This window comes from Polistes canadensis, unplaced genomic scaffold, assembly GCF_001313835.1.
Source record: "Polistes canadensis isolate GaletaPanama2010 unplaced genomic scaffold, ASM131383v1 scaffold_53, whole genome shotgun sequence".
NCBI classification, from domain to species: Eukaryota; Metazoa; Arthropoda; class Insecta; order Hymenoptera; family Vespidae; genus Polistes; species Polistes canadensis.
This window is the reverse complement of record NW_014569600.1, coordinates 561,678-588,522: the sequence shown is the minus strand read 5'-3', so window position 1 is coordinate 588,522 and position 26,845 is coordinate 561,678. Positions and strand designations below refer to the sequence as shown.

The following is a 26,845-nucleotide window of genomic DNA, read 5'->3' as shown; positions in this document are numbered from 1 at the left end:
TATTTATATAGATATTAATCCTTTATATTTAATGATTTATTTATTTTTTTCTTCATTAATAGTTTCTAAAATAAAATCGAAAAATAGACTGGAAAGAGAAACTTAACTCTATTAAAGTTGCACACTGAACGTAATTATATTTCCATGTAACGTTAAAAAGAGAAAATCATGTTTTCACTTCTCATTATAAGGAACCCGAAGAAAGCTCGTCCAACGACGTTGACGTTTAATCGAATGTCTTTCACGTTTATATTGCAGGTATTAAAAGACGGAAGAAGGGCGGGGTTGGGGTGGTTAGAAAAATAACAAAAAAAAAAATTAAAAAAACAGTTCATTTAGATTCTCACTCACCATTGAGTTGGTTTGTCCGTGAAATGCAATAACGTTGAAAGTGTTAGTTCGTGATTCAATAACGTTTTACTCGTTACACGTTACCATTAACTTTATTTTTTTTTTGTAATACTTATTGTCAGTTGTCGCTTAATAGTTGATACACCTGCGAAAAGGGTGGACGTATTGCGATTGTCGAGTCAACGGAATGTTCTTGATAAATAATATACGGACACGCGATAATGTTTCGTTTATTTTTTCGATAATAGAAATCTTGTAAATCTTGTGTCTATGTGTGTGTGTATATATAAGATGAATGTTATTAATAAGATATGTAATTTGTATCTATTTTAAAGTATCGAGAAATTATTTTATTCCATTTTTGGTGATATTGAAGTATTGTTTTGTTTAATATAATCTTTTGATTATCTTTTAAATTTATATTTAAATGAAATTTTTCATGAGAATATAATTATTCGTGTTCACAGGTGCATCCGAGTAAGAGTAGGAAATATTTTAATAATAAATAATAATAATTTATATATATGGCCCATTATCAGTTATATAAAATTTAATTATTATTATTATTTTATTATTAAATTATAAAAACGCGTATGAATATTAAAGATTAATTATGTTCGCGCGATAATTACCGTGACACGCGTTGAAGTCTCCCATTGTATGGAATATTAATTTCTATGATAAAAATATTATATTTCTAAATATATTGATATATAATATTAATAAAATAATATAAAAAGAATTAATAAATAAAGAAAATAATAATAAATAAATTAAATCTATTATCCAGTTGAAATATTGTAATTTGCATGACAGGTGATGGTCATTGAAGTCTCCCTATTCTGCCATTAAAAATATTAATTAGTACAAACTTTATTGTTAATATTTACACGTATAGAACACCTATAAATTTTTTATCCAGTTGAAATTGTAATTTTGTATGACAGGTGATGGTTATTGAAGTCTCCCTATTCCACCATTAAAAAAAAATATTAATTAGTACAAAATTGATTGTTAATATTTACACGTATAGAACACCTATACTTATTTTCTTTCTTTTTTTTCTTTTCTCTATCTCTCTTTCTTTTGATCTTACTTTCCCTTATTCAGTAAAAAGATAGAAAATAATACTGTAAAGAAGATCGCGCGAATATAAACGCGAATGTGACTCGATTTCAAAGTCAACATCGAATGTGGCCACAACGTCAAAGGACATTTCTACACGATCCTTCGTATAAGGTTAATCTTCCTCAAGAAGAGAAAAGAGGAAGGATCAACGTAAAGTGGCATTAAATCTTCTATGTCTCCTTTAAAAGCTGCTAACTTAGAAAAGGAGACACTACCGTAAAGGTCACCGACACTTTCAGGGCCCTTTTTTGGTATCGTTACTACTCTAACTACGGAAACACGGATATTTTCTTATTTGATTTTTCTTCCTGTATTAAGAATAATAAATATCGACGATATAATAAGCAAAAACTCTCGAATAATTCAAAAATCTTAATTATTAATCAGTGTTACATTGAATTCCCATAGGAATAAAATTCCTATTATTTTAATTATCTAATTGTCATATTTTTCAATCAATATAATATATTTTTCTATACGAATTATCAAACTTTAATTCGATATATGGGAATAAAATTATTTCCCCATATATAATTTCATTTTTATTTTTAAATAAAAAAAAAACTATATGTAAATATAATATAAATTATAAAATAATATTTTAGAAATATTTTGAATAAGTTTTAATAAATTTCTCAATAATAATAACATTGAAAAAACTCACACACACCTTCTGTCATGATATTAATAAAATACACTATGCAAAGAAAATAATTAAATAAATAAAATAAAATATTAAAGGAGTTTTAGTTTCTTTTTAACTGTGTATTCTGTTTAAATTGTCAAACACGTTTCGTTGATCGTGATTGACTTAATGATTTTAATTACCATGAAGTTGAATAGAAAAGAAAATAAAGAGAGAAAGAAAGAGAGAAAGAAAATGTCTTTGAGGTTAATGCGATATACGTGTTCTTGGAGCTTGAGCGTCAAAAGGATTAGCTGTAATCCATTAAGAATTCTCTGTTAGCGTCAGCAGATTAGCGTGCATAATTCCTTTAATGTAAGAGCTTGAGGTTTTGCCTTTACTCGTTATCCGTATATAATTCCATATCGTTCCACAAAAAAAAACAGTTTATGATCTATATAATTATAATACTCAATAATATTAAATTCACTTGTACAAATCGATTACGTCTAATCACTTATCAATATTATCGATCGATTATACGTAATATATATCGATGTGTTTATACAACAATAGAATTGCAAATATAAATCAATGTGTATAAATTAATAATTTGTATAAAAAGACACATACACATAAAGAAAGAAACACATAGAACAATAATTTGTGAAATAAAAAAAAGAAAAATATTGGACGACACGTTTCAATTGTTACGCATGGATTATTACACGTGCGTTAAAAAATAAATTTGTAAATTAAAAAGAAAGAAAGAAAAAAAAAGGAATAAAATTTAAATGTTGATATTATTTAATTGGAATAAATATAAAAAATAAAAATTTATATCTATATCACATAAAATAATAATAGTGAATGATTTATTCATGTAAGAAAATAGAGTAGGATGGTTTAAATCGAGTTGGAGAAACATAACCAACCAACTAACCAACCAACCAACCACTGGTTGGCAGGTAGCCTTTGAACGTAGCCGTGGTAGCAAAACTCTCGTGTCAGATGAAAAGAGAAAAATAAAATATATAAACGGAACGAATAAGATAGAGAGAGATGGGGAAGAGTATATAACACATCGATGGCAGAATGACTTATCGTGGAAATAAATACCGGTCCGCAGAGATCGGGTGCTCCAGATCCGATCTTACGGTTACGCATCTTCTTACGTATGTTTCTTCTGTTTCTATCTTTTTTTTTTTTTTTATTTTGTTTTATTTTATTTTATTTTATTTTATTTTATTTTTATTTTCTATTTTCGATTTGACTTGATTTGATTTGATTTTATTTGAAAAATAAATCGTTACGGTGGTAACGATTTCTCATGGTGGTAAAGAAGCGTGACTACGAGTTCACCATAGGAAGCCAAACACGCAGAGGGGGAGCTGTAACAAATATGATGTAGGAGAGCCTAAAACCTTTAACGTTATTCTCGTGCCGTTTTACTCGTATCTTTACACGTACCTTTAATTCGCCTACTACATTTCTACTACAACCTATAAATATATATATAGAAATATTACAATTTAATATATAGAATCTATAAAAATATTAAATATAATTTAATGTATAGAGAATATTATATATTTTTTATTAATTATAATTAAAAAAAAAAAATTAAAATTTAATATTATTAATATAGAAAATTTATAATATACAGAATAAACATATAGAAATATTATAATTTAATTATATAAGTAAGAAATAAGTGGATCAAAAAATTGGTCATTAAAATTATTGAATATATTTTCAAATGAATTATAATTATTCAAAAGTTATTGATTATTGATAATAACCGATTTTTGAATATCCCAGTTTAAAACAAATAGCACAAGGATATATCGAAGAAGAATATGATAGATTCATTTAAAATTTTACAAGGTAATAATCCTGTACGAGTTATTGCGAATAAGTTTGATTATATCGGCATAATTACACGCGATCGTTTTATCTTAAAAGACATGAATTGATACACGAATGTAATTAATACTCGCTAATAATGATTACAATCTGTTATGATTCGTTATTACATTTTCTAATAATTATCGATATATATACGATTAATCAGTTTAATTGCTGACATTTATTTACGATCGTGCGTGTATTATTTCTATACACAGTTTTGCAATAGTATTATAAAACGTTATTATTCATTTTAACATTTGTGTTTCATTTTGTTCGATTTTTATAATAAGAAAAAAAAAACATTGATTATATGAAATCTTAGAAAACATATTTTATTTATCACTCCCAATAAATAATGTCGAAATAATAAATCATTTATCATTTATTTATGAATTGCAAGTTTCGTTTGAATATTTTTTAGTAACACCTATTACTAAATAACACGCGTATCGATCTTTATCAATGTATACAGCTACTTCCGGTTACATAGAATTAACTATAACTAGATCTTAATCTATTATTAAAAAGAAAAGAAAAAAATTAATAGAAATTCTACAACACGTATAGAGTTTTCGTTTGAAAACCAGTATAGCGAATGAACGATATAATAATATCATTAATAACAGTAATATCACAAATCGTGACTAACCGATGGTGTTCAATTAAAATAAAAATTCTTAAATAATTAATTTTACTTTATCTATCTAGACAAAAATAAAAAAAAAACAATAATAATAATAATAATAAATGTTAGAATAGTTATCGTTACCGTTACAAAACAGGATCTTAATCGAAGTAGACAATTTTTACGATCCTAATTTAACCTTGAAACAATAATTGATCATACATTCCGTATAATATATAATATATAAAAATTCGATGAAATAAAATAAAAATAAAAATAAAATAAAAGTAATGAAACGCGTTTCGTCGAAAATTCTCGACAACAGTTTCTCATGGAGATGTTAAAACTTTTTACTTTCATTTTTCTTTTGTTTTTTTTTTTTTCTTGAAGTACGGATAAGTACACCTAAGTTCATTTTAAACGTCGAATAAATGGGCTCGGCTCGTATAATTCGTAATAAATCAACTTGGTCTTTATCGTTATTAACGTAAACCCATTTGCTAATATTTATTCCAGTTAATCCTATGGTGGCACTTGGGTGACGGTGGTGGGTGGGGGGAGGTTGGTTAAAGGAAAAAACTTCAAACGAGCGGACAAAAATTCCGGTAATTTCTTTATCAGCTCGTCGTAAATAATAATAACAACAATGATAATAATAATAATAATAATAATAATAATAATGAGAATAATCTTGAATGGACTCGTTACTAAAGCGCCGACTTTCTAGTTAGAAGCCGCCATGACGGCGTCGTTTAAATCAACTCGCGTTCAAAACTAATTATACTACTCCTCCTACCCCTCCCCCGATCCTCACCTTTTGCGAACATTTTAATCGGGTTTCTTTCCGCAGTTAAAAAAACAAAAAAAAAATCGAAGATATTATATACATGTTAAATTCATTTTATATTATTAAATTCATTTTTAATTATTAAATATTCATATTTGATTATTAAATTCACACATGAAATCGGTTTAATTATTTATCGAGAAAAAGTTAAAAAAGAAAAAAAAGTGTATTTCGTTAGAATTCCATTATTATATTATCTCGAATAAACATTAATGTAAGAATGTGGATGCACACATGCGTGTTATTCTAAGAGAAAATGGTTGTTGTTTTCGTGTTATTACAAATATTTGATCAAATCATTGATCTTTTCTCGAATCGTTCGTGCAAAAATTTTGTCCTATTTTTTTTCTTATTATTTTGTTTTTGCATGTTTCTCTATCGATAATCGTACACCCTTTGCCTTGAGCAAAAGCAGGTGAGTAGACCGGACGCGGTACTCGTTCGTCGCGTGTCTTGCCATATGCGATGCACACGCAACAACATCTGTTCTTGATGGCAGATTCTCGAGAAATCTTAGAAAATCGAATGGAATCCTCACGAACTCCTTCAAATCCTTTTTTTCTTTTTTTTAATTCTTCGTCACAACGTTCGTAAACAAAATATTCTTATTCTATATATGTTATTATTATTAGTATTTTATTAATATTATTATTTCAATGTATTTCTCTTTATACTTTATTTTCTTTTTTGATGTTACTTATTTCATTCAAAAAAATCAGTGATTAAAATAATATATTTTCTTGACAAATTTCAATCCTCGCGTAAAATGATATAACAATTATTTTCTATCGAGAATATATTTCAAATTGAAAACTAATATGAAATATATAAAATAATACAACATATCATTAGATATTATATATATTGAACAAAAATAAAAATAAAATGAATAAAATCACGATGTTAGAAAGAAATGGAAAGTTAACAGAAACGATTAAATTATTTCTCATTCGAAATATCGATATATTTGATACGTTGACACACATTGTTTCTTTAAATTGATAAAACGATATTAAATAAAAATAACAGAACATATATATCATTAGTGACTAAAATGAACACAAATAAAAAGAATAAAATCACGATGTTAGGAAGAAATGGAAAGCTAACACAGCCACACACACACACACACAGGAAACATACATAGGCGTATTACTTCGGTCAATAATTATAACAGAAGTCAATTTAATAAATCTAATGTAAGTCTTCCTGCTTTCGAAAATGTAACAAGAAAGAAATTCTAGAATAAGGATAGGTCATCTATTTGATCCTACATTCACTCTCTCTCTCTCTCTCTCTCTCTCTCACACACTCTCGAGTTAAATTAAATTCTTACGTTAAGATCAAGAAAGTTTCGTGGCGAGGCACCTATTACTTCCTGGGGGATTATTAAAACCGTTTGTGCAATATTTTTCTGCATTACTCGAGTTCTATTTCTTTCCCTTACTATTACTACTAACTACTATTACTATTACTATTACTATTACTACTAGTACCCTTCATCCTATCATCCTTACCTTTCTCTCATTTTCGAGATCGTAAATCCAAGTAGTTTACACGAGGGCAACTCTTCGATTCTAACGACGATCCTTCTTCACTAGGTTTTCATTCGTGTGATTGGTTTATGATCTTGGATACGGTTCCGTTTTTTATCTCTTTCTTTTTTCTTTTTTTTTTCTTTTTTTTCTATTATTTCTTCAACATCTCGAACTATCAATCGAAACTATCGTCTCTAACGAGATATCGAAGTTATACATATATCGAATCAATAAACGTAACACAACTTGTTACCTGATTTTACACCTGTGATATTTCAATCCCTTTAGTGCTAAGACATTCGTTAACTATTACAAACATTTTTTGTTTTGTTTTTAATTTTTAATATAAATCAAGGTAACGTGCGAATGTGTCTGTCTATAAGTTCATAAACAATTCTATAGTTATTCGTTGTAACAATAATTGTTTATACTTGTAAATACAATTTATTTTCGTATTTAATTTAACTGAAGAATTTTGTTTCACCATTTATTAATAATTATTCGATTCGTTTGATAATCATTTATATGCGGGGATATTTGCTATCTATAGAAATTTATTTTTAATGTTAGGGGTGTTGAATTTTTAATTGTGTAATATAAAAATCTCAATATAATAGTGATTAATATTTTTATAATTTTTACATAGATTTCGATCAAGGTCATCTCATTCGAAAAAACAACCTGATTTATTAATCATTATTCGCGATTGTGAGATTTTTTTTTTAAAAGTTATCCGGTAATTATTTTTCAAATTTCATCGATTCAATATTATATGATTTAATTGATATATTAATTAATGACATTTAACGTTTATTTTTTTAAACAAATAAAATTATTTATTAGAAAGATTTCGAAAGTTTTATTTAAAATTGAACGTTTGGTTAACTTGGACATTTTTAATCTATGTAGAAAGTCAGCCTGAAGGCATACTTTTTTTATATATATATATATATACTATTCTAAATTCTTTTCTTTCTCGATGATGATCTATAGACTATAGTAATTCATTAGTTCAACTTTCAAACGAATTAAATTGACTTTAATGAATTTTCTTGTTCTATTATAATTAATTACAATACTTCAAAATGTTAAATCATTTTGAAAGGAAATATATTTAATAAAATATTCCTTTCAATATACTTTTTTTTTTCCTTCAATTATTAATTACTTATTAATATTTCGTTCGTTTAAATAAAAATTGATTGATAGAAACGAAATTTACGTTGGTATAATATATAAATTAAATATTAAAAATAATATATAAAAAAAAATATTAAAATACAAATTTTGTCGTTTATAATTATCGTTAAAGAATAAAGCATAAATTTTATCGATTTTTCAAGGTAAGAGAATATTCATGGATGCGGTAAATCAGCGTAAACTTGTATTTTTTTTTTTCTTTTTTTTTTCTTAACACCATTACACCATACAATGTAGAACCAAACCACATACGACCGAGTATAAGCATATAGATATAATCACCTTCTGATTTACGCTAAATAAATACAACACACGCACACACATATACACACGTCGTACACGATACACACTTCTCGTGTTGGTTATCTTGAGAAGTATGTTGAAAAAAAAAAAAAATAACTTAAAAAAATAAAAAGCCAACAAAATTCTTGCCAGCTTGAAATAGAATATCTTTTAGAAACACGAATAACATTAATATAAGTTGCTAGCTTTCTATTTATAATGGCATATTACACGAGAGTATACATAGATATGAATTACGAGATCTGTAAGTATAATTAAGTATAGTTAAATACTTGCTTTAGTATAAATTCCTTTTTGAAAAAAATTGTTTCTATCGCGTAGGCATCTAAAAGTCATCGGAGGTTAGAATATTTTTGTTTGTTTTCTATTTGGTTTGGTTGTCTTCTTTTTCTTCTACGAATTTCTAGACAGATAACGTTATCTTAGAACACACGGTGTGTTCGTTTTAATAAGCAATTATGAAGGTAACCCGATGACCCGGGGAAAAAAAGGGCGGCACGAATTCCACGAAGCATTCGTGCCGATCCTTCTAGTCGATCTTTCTGCAAGGAGAGTCACGACTCGATACATTTTAACACACACACACACACACACAAATGAAAATACATATACACGTACGCATTTATCCATACGATATATTTCATTTATAAATTCTAATATCTTAACCATGTATCGATTCTCTCGTTCGATTTCTAATCTAATAGTGTCATTAATTTCTAATACACTTTGATCATTTCTTAATGTTATATTTCAGTAACTTTCTTAAATTGTAATTTCAATCTTAAGGGATTATTTGTTATTTTTATATCGTAACTTAATTATGTTTAATCAAATGTTTATTATAACGAAACAAATTTTCTTGGTTAATTGATATTGTAAATTATATATATACTTTGTTTTTTGTAACAATGATAGATGATCAAGAACGTGTTGTTCTAATTAATGGATATTTAATGATACATAAATTTAGAAACGATACAGATTTTTTGAGGGTTTAAATAATGTATAGGTGATTATTCGTTAGAATCGTATCATTTAATTTTTCTTCCGTACTAATTGTTATTTAATGATTTCAAGATATTTCGTATATGTAATAACAATATTTTACAATGAAAATTAAACGTAGATTTACTAATATAAACTTAAATATAACGTAGAGGGATATTTTTAATAATATATTACAAATTAATAAATTATCGTTCACACTAAATTTTCAATTACAATTATAATACCACGATCAATACATATACTATTTAAAAATAATCATTCAAACAAATACGAGCTTGTATAAAAACCTTGATAATATTCAATAACACTTACAATCAAATGATTTCATTAACCTAATCGAAACTATAAATTATCGTTCACTATGTTTTACGTAACCTTCCAAATTTTCAATTAGAATTATAATACCACTATCTATATATATATACTATTTAAAAATAATCATTCAAACAAATACGAGCTTTTATAAAAACCTTGATAATATTCAATAACACTTACAATCAAATGATTTCATTAACCTAATCGAAACTATAAATTATCGTTCACTATGTTTTACGAAACCTTCCAAATTTTCAATTCACTTTCATAATACCACGCTCAATACATATATACATATATATACATATACACCATTTCCAAATAAATCATACAAACCTAATATATAAATCCACGCGTATATAGAAAATGTGAGAGTGAAAGGATTTAATAAAGTGTTAATAAGGAATACCAGAAGCGCATGGGGTAAATGAAAAAGTATATGGGTAGTAGGCGAACGGTGGCTGCTAACGACGCGAAATCATTATTTTTCCAGGACGATAACACTCGAGCGTAATAATTTGAAGGTAGGGAGAAGAGAGAAGGGAATGGAGAAAGGGTTAAAGCTTCCTTCCTTCCTTCTTCTTCTTCTTCTTCTTCTTCTTCTTCTTCTTCTTCTTCAGTCTTTATAAACGCGTTTCGATACGGCATCTCTCTCTTTCTCTCTCTCTCTCTCTCTCTCTCTCTCTCTCTCTCTCTCTCTCTCTCACTCACTTGTACACAACTACAACTACAAACTGCAACGCGTTTATACTGTTGTGCCGATGTGTTAGTGTGGTGATGAAGCACCTACCGGATCATTTGCTCTAATGCAACCGGTGCGAGCGAATCCTCTCATTACGCGAATGAGGAACATTTAGTTGAACACCTAACTGCTGTACCAGTGAACCTTCCCCCCAACCTCCTAACCCCCTAACCCACCACTCCCCCCTTACTCCAAATTACAATCATCTCGATGATACCTTTTTTCCTTTTCGTTTACCTCTATATTAAAAAGAGAAAATAAATGACCAATGAGAGCAGAAACATAAAAGAAAGGTAAAACGCGAGTTCGCAAAAAAAAGGGAAAGTCCCTTTATTTTATTTTAAACCTTGATATAAACTCTGGTATACCGGGAAGAAGAATTATTCTTCTCTTTGATCGTTTCTCATTAGCCGAAGAGACGATCCAACTTCCAACCAACCAAACAACCAACCAACCAACGACCATTACCTGCGAGTAAGTGAGACATTTTTGTGTCCTCGATTTGCTTGAATACGAAACCCGTGTTCCCTACGCCAATGCATCGTGATCAAGTAAAAACCTTGTCGCGATCCATCCTACTTACTACTGAAGCAAAACTCGTCGAATTAAAGCTTTAACGCCCTTCGAGATTGAACTCACATGCTTACTATAGTTTACTCTTGATACTAAGAATCTTTTCTCTCTCTTTCTCTTTCTGTTGTTCCTTTCTTTCTATTTTTTTTTCCTTTCTTTCTTTCTTTCTTTCTCTTACATCGTTAAGGTCCATGGGGTATAAATAAGAAATCTAGTTTCTCCAAGTGCTACTAGTATTCTCTTGATCGCAACGTACGGAAACTTAATTGCCAAGAGAAAAGATTGTTCGAATTAATGGTGGCAATCAAGTCAAGTTAATTGTTTTGTTTTTTTATTTTTTTGTTTTTGTTTGTTTCGAATAATAGTATAAACTCCGGTTGATTGAGATTTTGTAGTATTTAAAATATAAATTAATGATGGCTAGGGTATATCGTTTTTTCATTGTTTTACACAAACGCATATTAATTCATGAATAATATGAGAATAATAATTTTTCATTTTTAATATCAATGAGATCATTTTTTTAACGAGTAATTTTTAATTTCATTGCAATAAATACAAGTTTTACATTTTTTTATATTATTGCCAGAATGTAAACCGATGTTTAGAGTGCATCGAATGTCGAAATGAATTCTGTTGCACATGTTTGAAATGAATGATATTTATTATTTTGTTTTTTTTTTTTATTGTAATTGTAATAATAACTTATAATCATTTGTAAACGTCGGAAAAGATTTCTAAGAACGTTTTAAGATAAGATAGCAAAAGAGATCATTTAGAATTTGACTGATTCGTTTGAACGATTGCTTTCGAAGACAAGTAATGTAACAACGTTAAACCATTTGAAAGATAACGGTGATTTGTTATCTAATGCATCCTACTACTACTACTACTATTACTACGTTTGTAAATGGATAAGTGTAAAGAATTTGCCAATAGGGATTATTATTATTATTATTATTATTATTAACCCTCGAGAGGATATTGCAATAGACTAATGTAAACCCGAACGTATTTAAAAGCTAGACAAAAGGAAGAACAGAAAACCAAAATAAAAATAAAAAGAAAATAAAAAAAATAGAAAATTAAATTACACATTACTCGGTTATGCGTCGTCCTCGACTTTTCTCCCCATGCGTTCCACCATCTAATGAATTCCTGATGTATATCTCATAAATCACCGTCCTCTAGGCGATTAAAACTTACAATTTATCTTTGAAACTCTCGTGCTCAATCAAATGTTGCATAATCAAATCATACGTGCGTGGGGCTACGATCAATCTACTTTTGTCGCTAAATCATTTTTTTTTTTTTTTTATTATATTTAAATATACCGAGTGAAAGTTGTTTCTTCTATTCGTAGGTACACTTATTTGTAATAAGATAATTATTATAGCGGAGAAGTTAGTTGAATTTTTATTTAGTTTTTTTTTTCATATTACAATTATTTTCTTTTTTTTTTTATATATTATCAAACGAATCGTAAAAATATATTTGTATCATTTTTTCTACATTAGCTACTATCATAATTATCCTTCTCTACTTTATATATATTTTTTGTTTATATTATAAATAACATTTAAAAATATATCCTCGAATATTTGATAATTTAAAAACGTCTTCGATTTTAAATAATACCAAATAAAATAACGTGTATCTTTTACTTTTTTAATTAAATTACTTTGTCGAACAATCTCATTGATTGAAAACAAATGAAAGATAGAATTAGGAAAATTAGAAAAAAGTATTATGTCAAATAATTTATTCTTACATTATTATTTTTATTAAATTCTTTTTTGTTTTTTAATAGAAAAAGAAAAAGGAAAATAATTGAAACTTAACACGTGTAACTTGATAATGACAAAAAAAAAGTTGTATACAATAATATAGGATTAAAAATATTAAAAATAAATAAGAGAGTTTGTGATTTAGTCGAAAGGAAAGTTCTGGAACGAATCGGTTTGAGTACTTTGCCTCGAAGCGTTTGTAGAAATAAAGTTGAAGAAGTAAGGAGCAAGCTGATCCGAACGCGTCTCGCCAGTTTTTCATGAACACGTGGACCGGTACGGTCACTTTGCTTATTCCTTCTTCTCCTTACCCTGAAACAATTTTCTCTCTCTCATTCCTTTTTATTTTTCTCAAGGTTTTCTCTCTCTCTCTTTCTTTCTGTCTCGTTTAATACGAAAGATTTTAATCCTTTATATACGTTAAGTATATCTATACCCTATTTATCGTACAACTTTCTTAGTTAATAATATAATCCGTGTATTTTTTTTATCTGAAAAAGTATAAGATAACGTGTGTTAGAGTTACAATTTGTACGTTACTTAAATAATATCATTGACATTAATTAATGATTTTTTTCTTTTTTTATAAATATTCTTTTTTCAAATTTATTTTTTACCTTTTACTTTTTTTTTTTATACTTTTTTTCCTTTGATGAGAAATTTTAATCGTTTCCTAATGTAATACGGAAATGATCTTAAAAAGTAAATAACGAAAATCAATTTTATACGTTGCTTAAATAATATCATTGAAACTAATTAATGATTTTTTTCTTTTTTTATAAATATTCTTTTTTTCAAATTTATTTTTTACCTTTTACTTTTTTTTTATACTTTTTTCCTTTGATGAGAAATTTTAATCGTTTCCTAATGTAATACGGAAATGATCTTAAAAAGTAAATAACGAAAATCAATTTTGTACGTTACTTAAATAATATTATTGAAACTAATTAATGATTTTTTTCTTATAAACATTCTTTCTTTCTTGTTTCGTTTAATGAAGAAAATTCTTTGCAACTTTCTTAAAACTTAAAATATAATTCAACGTTTCAACCCCAATTATTTATCCTTTACATTTATATATCATCAATTATATTCTATATTATTATTCATTTTTCTCTCTCTCAAAATGATATAATATAATAATACGATAATAAAAATCTTACGAAATAATGAATATCAAATAAAAATAAACATCTATAGTTTAGTTTTTTTTTGTGTAAACGATCAAAATCAATTTCAAACATCCGATTGTATCGATACTGAAATATTATATATGAGAATACATACGTATCTATGTAAATAGAAAGAAGCGTCAGATTATTACAGGATGCGCGTGCAACGCCTACGCATTGATTTATCGTTCCTTATACAACCTTTCTCTCTCTCTCTCTCTTTCTCTCTCTCTTTCTCTATGATACTTCTACGATCCTTTCGAAGAAGGATATAATATCTCCTTCCCGACCTTCGAGTCTGCACGTACGACTTCCGGTCATGGGTCAACTAGTGATTCGCCTTATCTATCTTTCTCTCTCTCTCTTTCTCATTCTTACCACGATTCTATATTTTCTCTCTCTTTCTTATTCTTACCACACGATTCAATACTTTATCTCTCTCTCTCTCTCTCTCTCTCTCTTTTTCTCATTCTTACCACGATCCTATACTTCATTTATCTCCCTCTCTCTCTTTCTTTCTCTTTTATATCCTTTTATATGTCTTTTCTTAATTCTCTCTCTCTTTCTCTCTTTCTTTTTCTTATCACGACTCTGTAATTCATTTATCTCTCTCTTTCTTATATCCTTTTATATATCCTTTCTTAATTTTCTCTCTTTATCTTTCTCTCTTTTTCTAATTCACTCTTTCATTCTCTTCCTCTCACTCTCTCTCTCTCTCTTTCTTTTTTTCTTATCACGACTCTGTACTTCATTTATCTCTCTCTTTCGTATATCCTTTTATATATCCTTTCTTAATTCTCTCTCTCTCTCTCTCTCTCTCTCTCTCGTTATTTTTTGTCTTTATTTCTCTTGTTATCTGTTCATCTTTCTCGCGTAGCATCAAAGCACGTACCACCATATCTAGCCGGCTATTTAACGGAGATAATTTTATTTTCACGATTATGGGTAGTAGGTACCTCGCTACTATTATACGTTGTTCTATGTATATGTATATATATATATACATATAGCAAAGACGACACGATGGGGAAAGGGTACATGGTAGGAAGCAAATTAGCCGATGACACCATAAAGCTTGACGCATGCCCTTTCGTACTTGCCTATGTGTCATCTCTCGCACGACTGGCTTCTATACTTCTCGTTTATTTGTTAGAAGATGAAGAAGATGATGAAGAAGAAAAAGAAGAGGAGATAGAAGAACCCTAAGTATACTTATGTCAAACATATTTACATGTCGATGACAACGTTTCGATCAATAATTCTCATCTTGTAAACATGACACTTCGACAACTTTTTTTCTCTAACTAGTTTAAATCGATCAAAATTTATCTTATCGATAGATACTCATAGATAATTGTATTATCCGCACATTTGTACGTATTATATAAATTATGAAGAATTTACAAAATTCTTCTTTCTTTTTTTATAAATATATAAGACTCAATATTCGTTCCTTTTTATATTTATTCTTTGTTTTAAACAACTCTTTATTAGAAATCATTTGTTTTGTATGCGATGACAAAAAAAAGAGGAAAAAAAAGAAAAAGAAAAAAAAAATTAATTTTTCGACCGTGACAGGATTCGAACCTGCAATCTTCGGATCCGAAGTCCGACGCCTTATCCGTTAGGCCACACGGTCTGTTAAGGGTTGGAACCCTAAACGGTTATATGTACTACTTACTCGGAACTTTTTTACAATACTTCATATAAATTTAAATGATCGTAATTTTCGATTTTATTACTTTTCAACTAAATACATATTAACATTTATTAATATATTCTTACGAAGTAACACGTTTGCAATATGATTGAAATAAACTAAAATTACGCGTTGAAAAGAATATGAAATAAAAATATATAAATAAATAACAAGATATTCGTGGGTGGCCGATCAATGCCCGGGGATTTGATCGTAAAGTTTAACCGTAATTGCTTAATAAATAATGAACATTTTCTTACACATCATTTACATCGCAAAAGATGGGGGAAGTCGTGGATAGGGGAAGGGAAATGGAAGGGGTAACATATATAAGGGTAAAGAATCATTACCGTTGAATGATAAGTACGACGTACAGAGAAAATAAAATAAAAGAAAAAAAAAGGAATATGTATATGATCATTTTTATTGTTGTATAAAGGAACGAGGGAAAGATACCTAACCTCTACGTTTAAGTTTGTGGTTTAATAAATATTCGAATCTCCCTCTCCCATTACCAGACCCATGGCCGCCGCTCAAGTTTCTTTTCGTACAAAGAATATCGTTGCTCAGTTCCTCCTCGTAAACACACGAAACGCAATGCTAGTCAGGTATTTTATATACATATATGTATATATATATATATATATATATATATATATGTGTGTGTGTGTGTGTGCGTGTGTGTATAGGTATGTGGGTATGTAGGTAGGTATGTATATTTTAGCGAGATAAATCAAGTGTCTTTTTCTCTGTTGGTAAGAGTGAGGGTACAATAAATTCAAAAGACCCTGCGGTTTTATCCTTCGGTAAATATACTGACACCAGAATGATTTAACCAATCCCTAACCTTTCTACCATGCAAAGATAATAGATACTCCCTCGTTAGTTAAAAACATTAACGTTACGTTTATCTTTTGAAGATGCTTTTTCTTTTTTTCTTTCTTTCATTCGAAGAAAAAGGTTTCCAATATCCAAAAATGTTCTTGCATTTTTCTCGTGGTAATTTTATACGGAAGAATTTCGTTATTTTTATACTTTTGTAATATTTTATGTTTTATATTTGATATCAAATGTTTTAATATTCGAGATTATTGATGAATGTTAATGGAACAATATTGATCGTTTGTTTATTCGATTAAATAAATAACATTGTTATTATATTTTGTTATAATAATTTGATTTGATCAAAGATTGAATCAATCGTACCTGATAAATAATTATGAAAATTATATGCTCGATTTTATTTGATTTTCTATTAGAAAACAAAAAAAACATAAACCAAAGCAAGAAACTTTTGGTGACTTTTGAAAATTATTTCCCATACGATATTTTTTTATTCGTCTAATTTGTCTTCTTCCTACAGTTTTAACCATGTCGAATCTAATATCTTCATTTTCGTTCACGTCTAATATTATTTTTATTTATATACTTTCGTATAATACGTACGCAGTATCGTTTATCGTCATTTACATTATTTCCTTACCATTTTGATTTCGGTAAAAACTTATAACCCAAGACTTTCACAACACACACGAATAACATTCTCGGATTTTATGAGTCATTTCGAGTGAAGCTACCTCACCGTCGAAATGCTGTAATTTCGTCTTCGAGGGACTGTACGAGAATGGAGTTGTTTACGAAAAAAGAGTTTTAACATCGATAAGTGAATGTAAAAACGAATAATATGATTGCTTTGACCGTCGTTAAATCCTTATAATAATATAAATTATTATACTTTCTATTATACTTTTTTTTTTTATTTTTTACCTCCTTTCTTTACCTTCTTTTTTTTTTTTATTACCAGATTACAGTCAATTCGAAGAATAAAATAATCCGCGTAGCTACATGCAAATAGGTTTATAAATAATATACTCGACTGTTTAAGGTGTAATAAAACTACACGAAATAAAATTTAAGAGATTGATTTCTTCATACGAAATATCGAAAATACTCAATTCTCGAATTATACGGCTATTAAACTATAGGCCTCGTTGTCAATATAATTCAATTAGGTTTTATTTAAATTTATTATCTTCGAATATAATATGTAATCGTGATTGTTTCGAAGCTTTTGTTTCACTCAATTTCTTATAAAATTATCGTACTTGTCACCATAAACAAATATATGTCCCATATATCCGTTAAATAATGAGTAAACATTTGAAAAATTTCATAATCTACGTTTCCAGATCCTACGTTGAATTTCATTTTCTCTTTTAACATTACAACCTTCCAATACTTCGTGTATACCTATCGTAAACAGTCAAACAATGTGTTGAAAATAAAAAAAAAAGAACATAATATCTTCATGTAAAATAAAATTGTTAACCCCAACGTCAATAATATATTTTATTTTATTTAAAAAGGCGAATAATATAAATTGCATTATTTTTTTGTTTACAAATAACAGGATCCTTACAAATGATCAGAATTTTTACGAATTACCGTAAGCGCGTGAATTAATTTTTATATAAAATATAATAATAATTTATTATATAATATAATATAATAAATTTTCAACGACGTGTGATCAATTTTGTTCTGATTGGATTTTAATGATTCCCCCCGACCCACCTACCCTCACCCCTTAAATATAGACATTTGTATTATGAAATCTAATGGTTAAAGGTAATGGTAAATAAACACGTTCTATTTGAACTCGAAGTTAGACGGGTGTTGTTTCTTCTGTTAGAATACGTTCACTCCCACGCAGTATTGCAACAACAAGTATCCGGACGAGAAGCGTAGCTTTAATATATTCACCCCTCTTTCTAGAAGAGTCAGGCGGGGCATGCTAATTGCCTTTAGGACAATAGTAGGATTCCATGGCTGGCATGTGATACTTACTTTGGACACCATGAGCAAGCCTTATAATACGCGAATGATGTCGTTCTATGTCCCTAGTCACGTGTCGGTTTACTTCATTTGTTATTCGTCATTCAAATCCTACGATTTGAATCAATTCCTAATTTATTTACGTATACAAGAATGATGATTATTTTATTCCTGATTTATTGTAAATGATTATAATGTAACGTGATAATTATTATTATCGTTTATATGATATACGTGATCGTGCATGTAATTCGTTCTTAAACACGTTTGTTCGATTATTACAATTAAATAAAAAATAAATTATTTAAGATATTATAAGATTGATTTAAAGTTTTTAAATAATTATAAAAAAGAAATTACTATATATTTTTCAAAAAAAATAGGATCAGATCTGTAGTCTTATAATATGAATTTAATAAAAATGATTTTAATAAAAATGAAATAATAAATATCGAACCCCAACCGATACTTACATTAAACATTTTTCAAAATATACATCTTCAAAACAAAGAAACCATTAACATAGCCTATTGTTAAACAACTTTATATCCAACTGCAATAGTATAATAAATACATAAAAAAAAAAAACAAAAAAAATGGGATATTTCAATCAAAGAAATATACTAAACTACATTTGAAAGTTAACAATTCAATAATAATATTCCATTATCCTTTTATTAAGAATAGGAGAACGGATGCAGAATAGGTTCGGAAACGCATAACACTTGCTCTCTCTCTCTCTCTCTTTCTCTCTTTCTCTCTTTTTCTCTGCATCGTCCAGGGAATCACAATGGTCGGGGTAAGCTCGAGGGACAATGGTCGCTTTCACCGGAACAATCAGAGCGAGGTATCAGGCTTTCGCAGGAAGCACGTCGTGCACTAATACAACAAACTTTAGAAAAGAGACAATGAGACAACAGTCAACTCTACCAGCCTAGCAATACCAACTGCAATAGCAACAGCAACTGCAAATGCAACTGCAACTGCAATAGCAATAGCAGTAGCAAAGAGTAGAAACAACACAGAATAAGAGAGAAAGAGAGAGAGAGAGAGAATGGCGTTACTTCGTCGTTAGTTAACGCCATAAATGGGAAGAAGAAGTTTCCAACAGACGTTAGGTCTCTGACCAACTCGAAAGTTCATGATCTACGCGGTTACGTCAATTACGAGAACCACAGCAACGATCTTACGTCCTTCCTTGCAACAATTTTTCTTCTCTTTCAGACAGAAGAGGACTCTTCTCTCTCTCTTTCTCTTTCTTTCTATCTCTATCCGTCTCTATTTTATTTTCTTTTTTTTTTTTATATTATTTTCTTGAAGATGGATCGCGTCGAGATATTTAACCAGAGATTATTTACTACGTCTATTATTTTCCACTTATATATATATTTATATATATATATATATATATATATATATTTGTCGTATTACCATTAACCTATTATTACCCCCATCACGTTTTCTTCTTATATTAAATTTCTAATGTAAAATAAGCGTAATAATATATATCATTTAATAGGATAATTTGTATCTCGTAATATCTCGTTGATAAATGTGATCATTGTTTTATTATATAATAAGAGAAAAAATTACTGCGTTAAGTTTTGATAAAGGGGGTTATTGATGTTTAATATTATATAATAAAACTTTTGACACACACTTTATATATATATATTTGCAATGCAATTTGACTTGCAAAAAGGGTGAATTTGAAGTAAAAACAAATGTATATTAATTTAATTTTACTTAATAATTTTAATTTGGTTTGTTTTATTATTTAGTTATGGAAATGTAATCGAACTCGCATTCATTTATTAATTGAAATAATATTTAAAATCATCGTTGAGATCAATATCATTTTACTCGTCTCATAAAATTCTTTATATCTCGTATTTATTATTATTATTATTATTATTATTACATTTTCTTTTCTCATTATTTCTTTTTCTTTTTTTTTATTTATGTAACAGTTCATCGATTAAAATCATAATATACACGGGACACGCATAGTTTCAATAATAATTATTTCAGTTCTTATACCAAATTTTTCTTTTTATATCATTTTATAGTAGACATTTGCGAAAGGTATGTCGTTTTATTTGTTGTTGTTAGATGATTAAAAAAGGGTTATTTAAATACACGTATATACTTCCTTTATAGAAGGTAATTCGTCCGCCCTTTAATCGTAAATGTAGGATGAAGCCAAAGGATAGCAGATTTTAATCTCCGGTTTGTGATTGGTCAGTCGTTCACTGACACGAGAAAGGACGTTTCTTCCTTTAAGGATAAGAAGGATTACTTGCAACTTTCTCGTTCTTCCTTCTTTCCTTCCTTCCTTTCTCTTTTTCTCCCTTTACTATTTTTTTTTTGCTTCTTGTTTTTTTTTTTTTATCCAATATTCCCGAATAAGTCTTCCTTAGGGGGAAGGCAAACTCGTTTTAAATTTCTCGAACGAAACCTAATCCACTTCGTATAGTCAGATTTATTCTGCGAGTAAATTAAAATTGGGTTTATTATATTTTATTTATTTATTTTCTTTTTTCTTTTATTTTTATTATTTTATTATATCTGTAATAAAAATTATTATTATTATTGTCTTACGATAAATAATCGAACAATTATGATACCAATGTATATTTAAAGAAAACAAAAATTCCAAATATTTATATCTGAAAATATCGTATATAAACGAATAAGAATAAAACAATTATTATTTTATAAATTTCGTGTGTAATTCTAACATATATTAATTAAATAAAACCAAATGTATTTTAATATAAACTATAATATAATATATAATATTAATATAGAAACAAGAAAAATGTGTCTCATTTAGAAAATATAAATAAAGATATAAAAAAAGAAAAAAAAATACGAATTAATCGATAAAACTTTTTCATACGAGTTTACGATCGAGTAATTGCTCTCCTTCGAATCTCGTTTCTTTATCTTTCTTTTTCTTATAACGAAAAATGGTGTTAATTGACGACCACTTTCCCCTCCACCATCCCCCCTACCCCTTCCCTTCGGCTAAAAAGAATCCAATTCGTCGAACGAAACACGAAGGAATACAAGATACGCATCGAACATCGCAATCTCATTCGCGAAACGTAAAAGTTTCTCTTCCAATGGAGAAACATTAACGATCCAGTTCGTAATTTTTTCGTTTTTTTGCTTCGTAGTCGCGTGAAATCTTTTTTTCCGGTAGTCTTAAATACGTGCTTCTTTGTCTATTCGAAATAAGGAAGACGATGATGAAGATGAAGAAAGGAATTTCTAACGTCGGTTGATTGTTGTTAGTAAACGCCTTTCGTTTTACTTTCCTCTCCTATTGTTGATCATTCTTCCGTTAATAAACACTTCGATCTTTTCACTTTAGTGCAATTAGAGCGTGTATAATCCTCTTACAAACGCTTAACAAACGCTTCTAAATGTACAACAGCGGATTTAGAAACGTTTTACAATCTGTTAACTCCAATGGCGGAACTACGTAAGCAAAATATTATTTTGGGCCTCTTAAAGAAAAAAAGAAAGAAAGTCGACAATTTACATTATATATTTTTACGTGAAGATAGATATTTTTAAATATGTAAAAGTATTTTTAATATTCAAAAGTATTAAAATATCTAAAAATATGTAAAAGTATTTTAAATCTAACCTTAAAAAGTATTTTAATAATAAAAAGTTTATAATAATATTGAATTTTATATATTCCTTTGTAGGGAGAAGATTACAATAAGTAGGATTACTTTATTTTAGTTGATAAAAAAAAACTATTATACTTTTTTGAACTGTATAATCTTTATTTCTCTTCAACATAGAAAATCCTAACCTATAAACCAAAACTACCTTCTAGTTATTACATACAGTAACATTTAACTAATGCGCGGACAGATGGCGTGAGTGAATTCAAGTTGCCATATTGAATATATGATTAAACATATAATCTTATATTTTTAATAATATGATCATACGTATCTTGAAACCGGAAGCGTTAGTAAATCGCGATAAAGTTGCGATAGAGGTTTGATATTTTACGTAGAAAGCAGCGTTCCTTTTCTGGTCGCCCGGTTGCTGTGTCTGTGGTAGACCGCAACCCAACCCACCGAGTTAATTAATACTTATTCTACCGTAAAACATTCGTTTGCGTAATTATAGAGAGAATATGGAAGAGAGGGAGGAAGATAAAGGAACAAAAGGGCTCATAAACGCGGGGGTTTCCTCTTTATTAGCACTAGAGACGTTCATTTGACCACCGTGTCGTCTTTCTCTCTCTCTCTCTCTCTCTTTCTTTTTTTTTTTTTACCCGCCTCCTCTTTACTTGCCTACCTGTCTCTTCCCAGTCATTTTCATACCTTTTCTTTTTCACGCTAATAAAAAAAAACTTGTGGGTGACGATGTTACGCAACATTGTGAAAACGCAATTACGTGAGGTAACGTTAACCCTTTGCGTCATAATTACAACATATTTCTACGAAGCACGCGCAACCTGTAACGCACGTACCATTGTGATTTTTATTATTTCTTTTATTTTCACAGTTAACTCACATTGATTATCGCGATAATTTATCAATTTTTTAATACCAATCACGAGTTATAATAAAAAATCATAAAAAGAACTTGTTTTTTCATGATAAATAACAAATTGAAAATGTAAATTTGAATAAATCCAATTGAATTGTAATGGGGGAAAGAAAAAAAAGAAGAAATATTGTTCCCCAAATGTACCATACAAATTTTGTCTATTGTTCTCAAAGATGTAAATCTGATCTAAAACAAAAATAAATCGAATAAATAAATGTAAGCGAAACAGAACAAAAAAATTGTAAGACACACCCAAATCTGATCGAAAGGATTAGAAATCAATTACATGACAAACAGGAGGACATCAACATTCGTTCATGGGACTCATATAAAAATGATACCCGATGATTAGATAAAATTTGGATTCTGAAAGCGTACGTGAACTGGTATCATCATTATCATCATCATCATCATCATCATCGTCGTCTTGTCCTTAAGTAAAATTCGTTTGAACGATTCGAACCACCCGAGAACTGAACTGAAGTCGTCGTACATATCGCGAATGTTCGCTGAGTTGGTTGGATTGGTTGGGTTAGTTGGTTGGTTGGTTGGTTGGTGCTCGCTCATCTTGCCGGACGAGTGGCTTCATGATTTATGGAAGATGCGTCGAGTGTTCGCCACTCTGGAATTATTGCCAGGATCCAGACATGTCTTCTCTCGTTCGTTCCTATAACACGTAGTTATGACTGCAAAAGAGAAATAGTACAAAACATCTGACTGATGTGAGTGAGTGAGTGAGTAAGTAAGTAAAACAGAGAAAGAGAGAGAGAGAGAGAGAGAGAGAAAGAAAGAGAGAAAAACAGAGTATTCGCGTGTGGGTGTACGTGTGTGTACGTTTGCAAGTATAAATGCACCACCTAGGCGATATTCTCGAGCTAGGATCATTTGTCGGTTTGCAAAGGGTTCTTCTTCTCAAGCGATACACGCACACATTACACATACATACATATACACATACGCATCCAAGAAGGATAAGCTTTGACATACGCGCGTGCGATTTCACGTACGGAATTCCAATAACTCGAACGACGAACGTTCTTCCATTCACGATTCGATTCAAACCGGCAACGCCCACTTCCTTTTTCATTCTACCAATGGATCTTCTATTGACCGTGAAAAATAAGTAAGCTATTTAAAAAAAAAAAAAAAACAAGAAAATCGCGTTTGAAACTTGTCTAACCGTAACTGGTTCTTTCCAATCTCCCCCCTCCCCTCTCTCTACTCTCTTATTATTATTCCACATTTTTTTCCCCCACCCACTGTTACTGCTTTCGTGGTTGGTTAACAAACACGAATAGTAATATAAATTCGTAGGAGGATAATAATGAATAAGATCTTACGCGTGCTTTTTTTTTTTTTTATTTTTTTATTTTTTTTGTAACAATCGAATGGAGGAAACATTTCACCATTTGACACAGGACGTTTATTATTCTATCGTAAAACGTAAATTACGCTATGTATCTGTTAAGGATGCTGTCGTGTCTTACTATCAGATAAAAGTTTAATTTATGTGCCCATCGTGCTTTAATCATCTCTCTGGCTTGTACTTGAAGAAACCAACCGACTACGTACTTACACATCACTTATGAGAGATAGAAAGAAAAAGAAAGAGAGAGAGAGAGAGAGAGAGAGAGAGAGAAAGAGAGAGAGAAAGATAACTTAATCAAGTGATTTGATCGGCCGATAAACCGAGGAAACGTTTAGAACCTTTAACGAATGATAAAAATCTGCGTTTCAACACGCGATGGTATTCCTCTATCTCTCTCTCTCTCTCTCTCTCTCTCTCTCTCTCTCTCTCTTTCTTTCTCTTTCTATATTTTTCTTTCTTTCTTTCTCGCACTCTTTCTCTTTTTCTTTCTCTTTTTTTTTTCTTTTACGTTTCATATAGGCGTGTGAGAATCATTAACACTCTTACGTGCTAAGTTCAGGATTACTCATGACACGATATAAATTTGTCTTATAAATATAATAAATATTTAAAGAATTGATATATATATATACGTTCTCTCAAATGTATATGCATTATTTCGTTTGTCATTCTTATGGTATACCATTGAAAATATTTGTTAAGTTGGTTGATGGTAAAATATTTGAGCACGAAATTATGGTTGGAAGGTGTTGTTCAAATGTGTTTCTCATGAAATATCTTGAGAAAAGAATATTGAAAAGAATGTAGAGAGTTGGTGAGAGTTCGAAAAGAAAAGAATCTTCTAAGAAGTGAGTAAATATAAGCAAAAGTAAAATGGGTGAGAACATGGGGGGGGAAGGGTTAGTGAGAAATAGGGAAGGGTGTTTAGGTTTTAAGTATGTCAATTTTTGTTGAAAATAGTTTGCGAAGTAATTATAGTAATAATAATAATAATAATATTTCAATCATCATATAAAAAATATTTATAATAATAATAATAATAGATATATAATAATGATCTCGTGTTGAGATAATAATAATGGTAATAAAAGATGAAGTATGGACATTGATCGAAAAAAAAAGAAATACCATTTAAAAACAAGATATAGAGCGTGTTAATGTCTTCTTAACCTATAAAAAATAAAAATGGCGCGAAATTTGAAACAAAAAAAAGAAAAGATTTCTCAATGGCGCGCGTCGTAAATTATTATCGAAAATAGAAAGAAGAGAAGGGCATAACGATACGCGTTGGGCGGGGTTTTCTTTTTTTATGACTCGCTTATTTAAAAGAGAAAAAAAATAGAGAATAAATAAAAAAAAAAAAAAAAAGATAGAGATACAGTGATAAAGCCGTTGTTATTGTTACGCGCAAATTGACGCGTAAAACGTAGAAGAAGGAAGAACAAAGTTTTGAAGAGAAAAAAATACCGAGAATAAGAATATAAGAATAGCGTGGAACCACCAGCCGTTAATCATTTTTTTTTTCTTTTTTTCATCTTCTTTCGGTTTTGTTCCAGGGCGGCGTGACTCCTCTACAAAGGGCAGCTGCCGAAGGCCACTTGGAGGTGGTTGAGCTACTCCTCAAGCATGGGGCAGACGTCGCACGGCAAGATACGCTTGTGAGTAAATCTTCAACATTTTATAAGCTCTTCTTCTTCTTCTTCTTCTTCTTCTTCTTCTTTTTATTATTCTTTTTCTTATTCTTTATCTTTTAACCAAAAAATTTCACGCGTAAAACGAAGCGAATTGTAAAAAAAAATAAAAAGATTGTGTTTCAATATAAAATAAAACATGTTGTAAACGTTGAGACCCGATGAATATCTTGACTTTTGAGAGAAAGGAATGTTAAAATAATTTATAATTATTGGAGGGAAGGGAAAGAGGGAAACAGAAACATATATTTATATGATAATTAAATTAAGTTTGTTTTAAGAAATGTAACTTTGAGATATTATTCATGCGTCGATAATATTCGATAGAAAATTTCTCAAATATATATATTAGTGTCTTTAATTATGGCAACAAAATCATAGTTCACAAATAAAGACAAAATTGATATTATTATTATGATATTAAATTCGTTGTCATAATTAAGTATAAATTACGTGATATCTAATTTTTTTTTTGAAATGGATTTACGCTACTTTCCAAATAAAGGGTCCCCATATATATTAATATATATAATATAATAATT

General features: G+C 29.0%; 1 protein-coding gene and 1 non-coding gene across 2 annotated transcripts in view; one reads left to right on the top strand and one right to left on the bottom strand.

Moving 5' to 3' along the window:
* Window positions 1-26,845, top strand: part of LOC106785631 (ankyrin repeat domain-containing protein 6) — a 152,739-nt gene that overhangs the window by 68,080 nt on the left and 57,814 nt on the right. The window contains exon 4 of the mRNA XM_014746259.1: window positions 26,169-26,270. Coding sequence (XP_014601745.1) covers window positions 26,169-26,270 — 102 coding nt within the window. The remainder of the gene's footprint in view (window positions 1-26,168; window positions 26,271-26,845) is intronic.
* Window positions 15,692-15,764, bottom strand: Trnar-ucg. The gene has a single exon. It is a non-coding gene; the product is annotated as a tRNA-Arg (tRNA).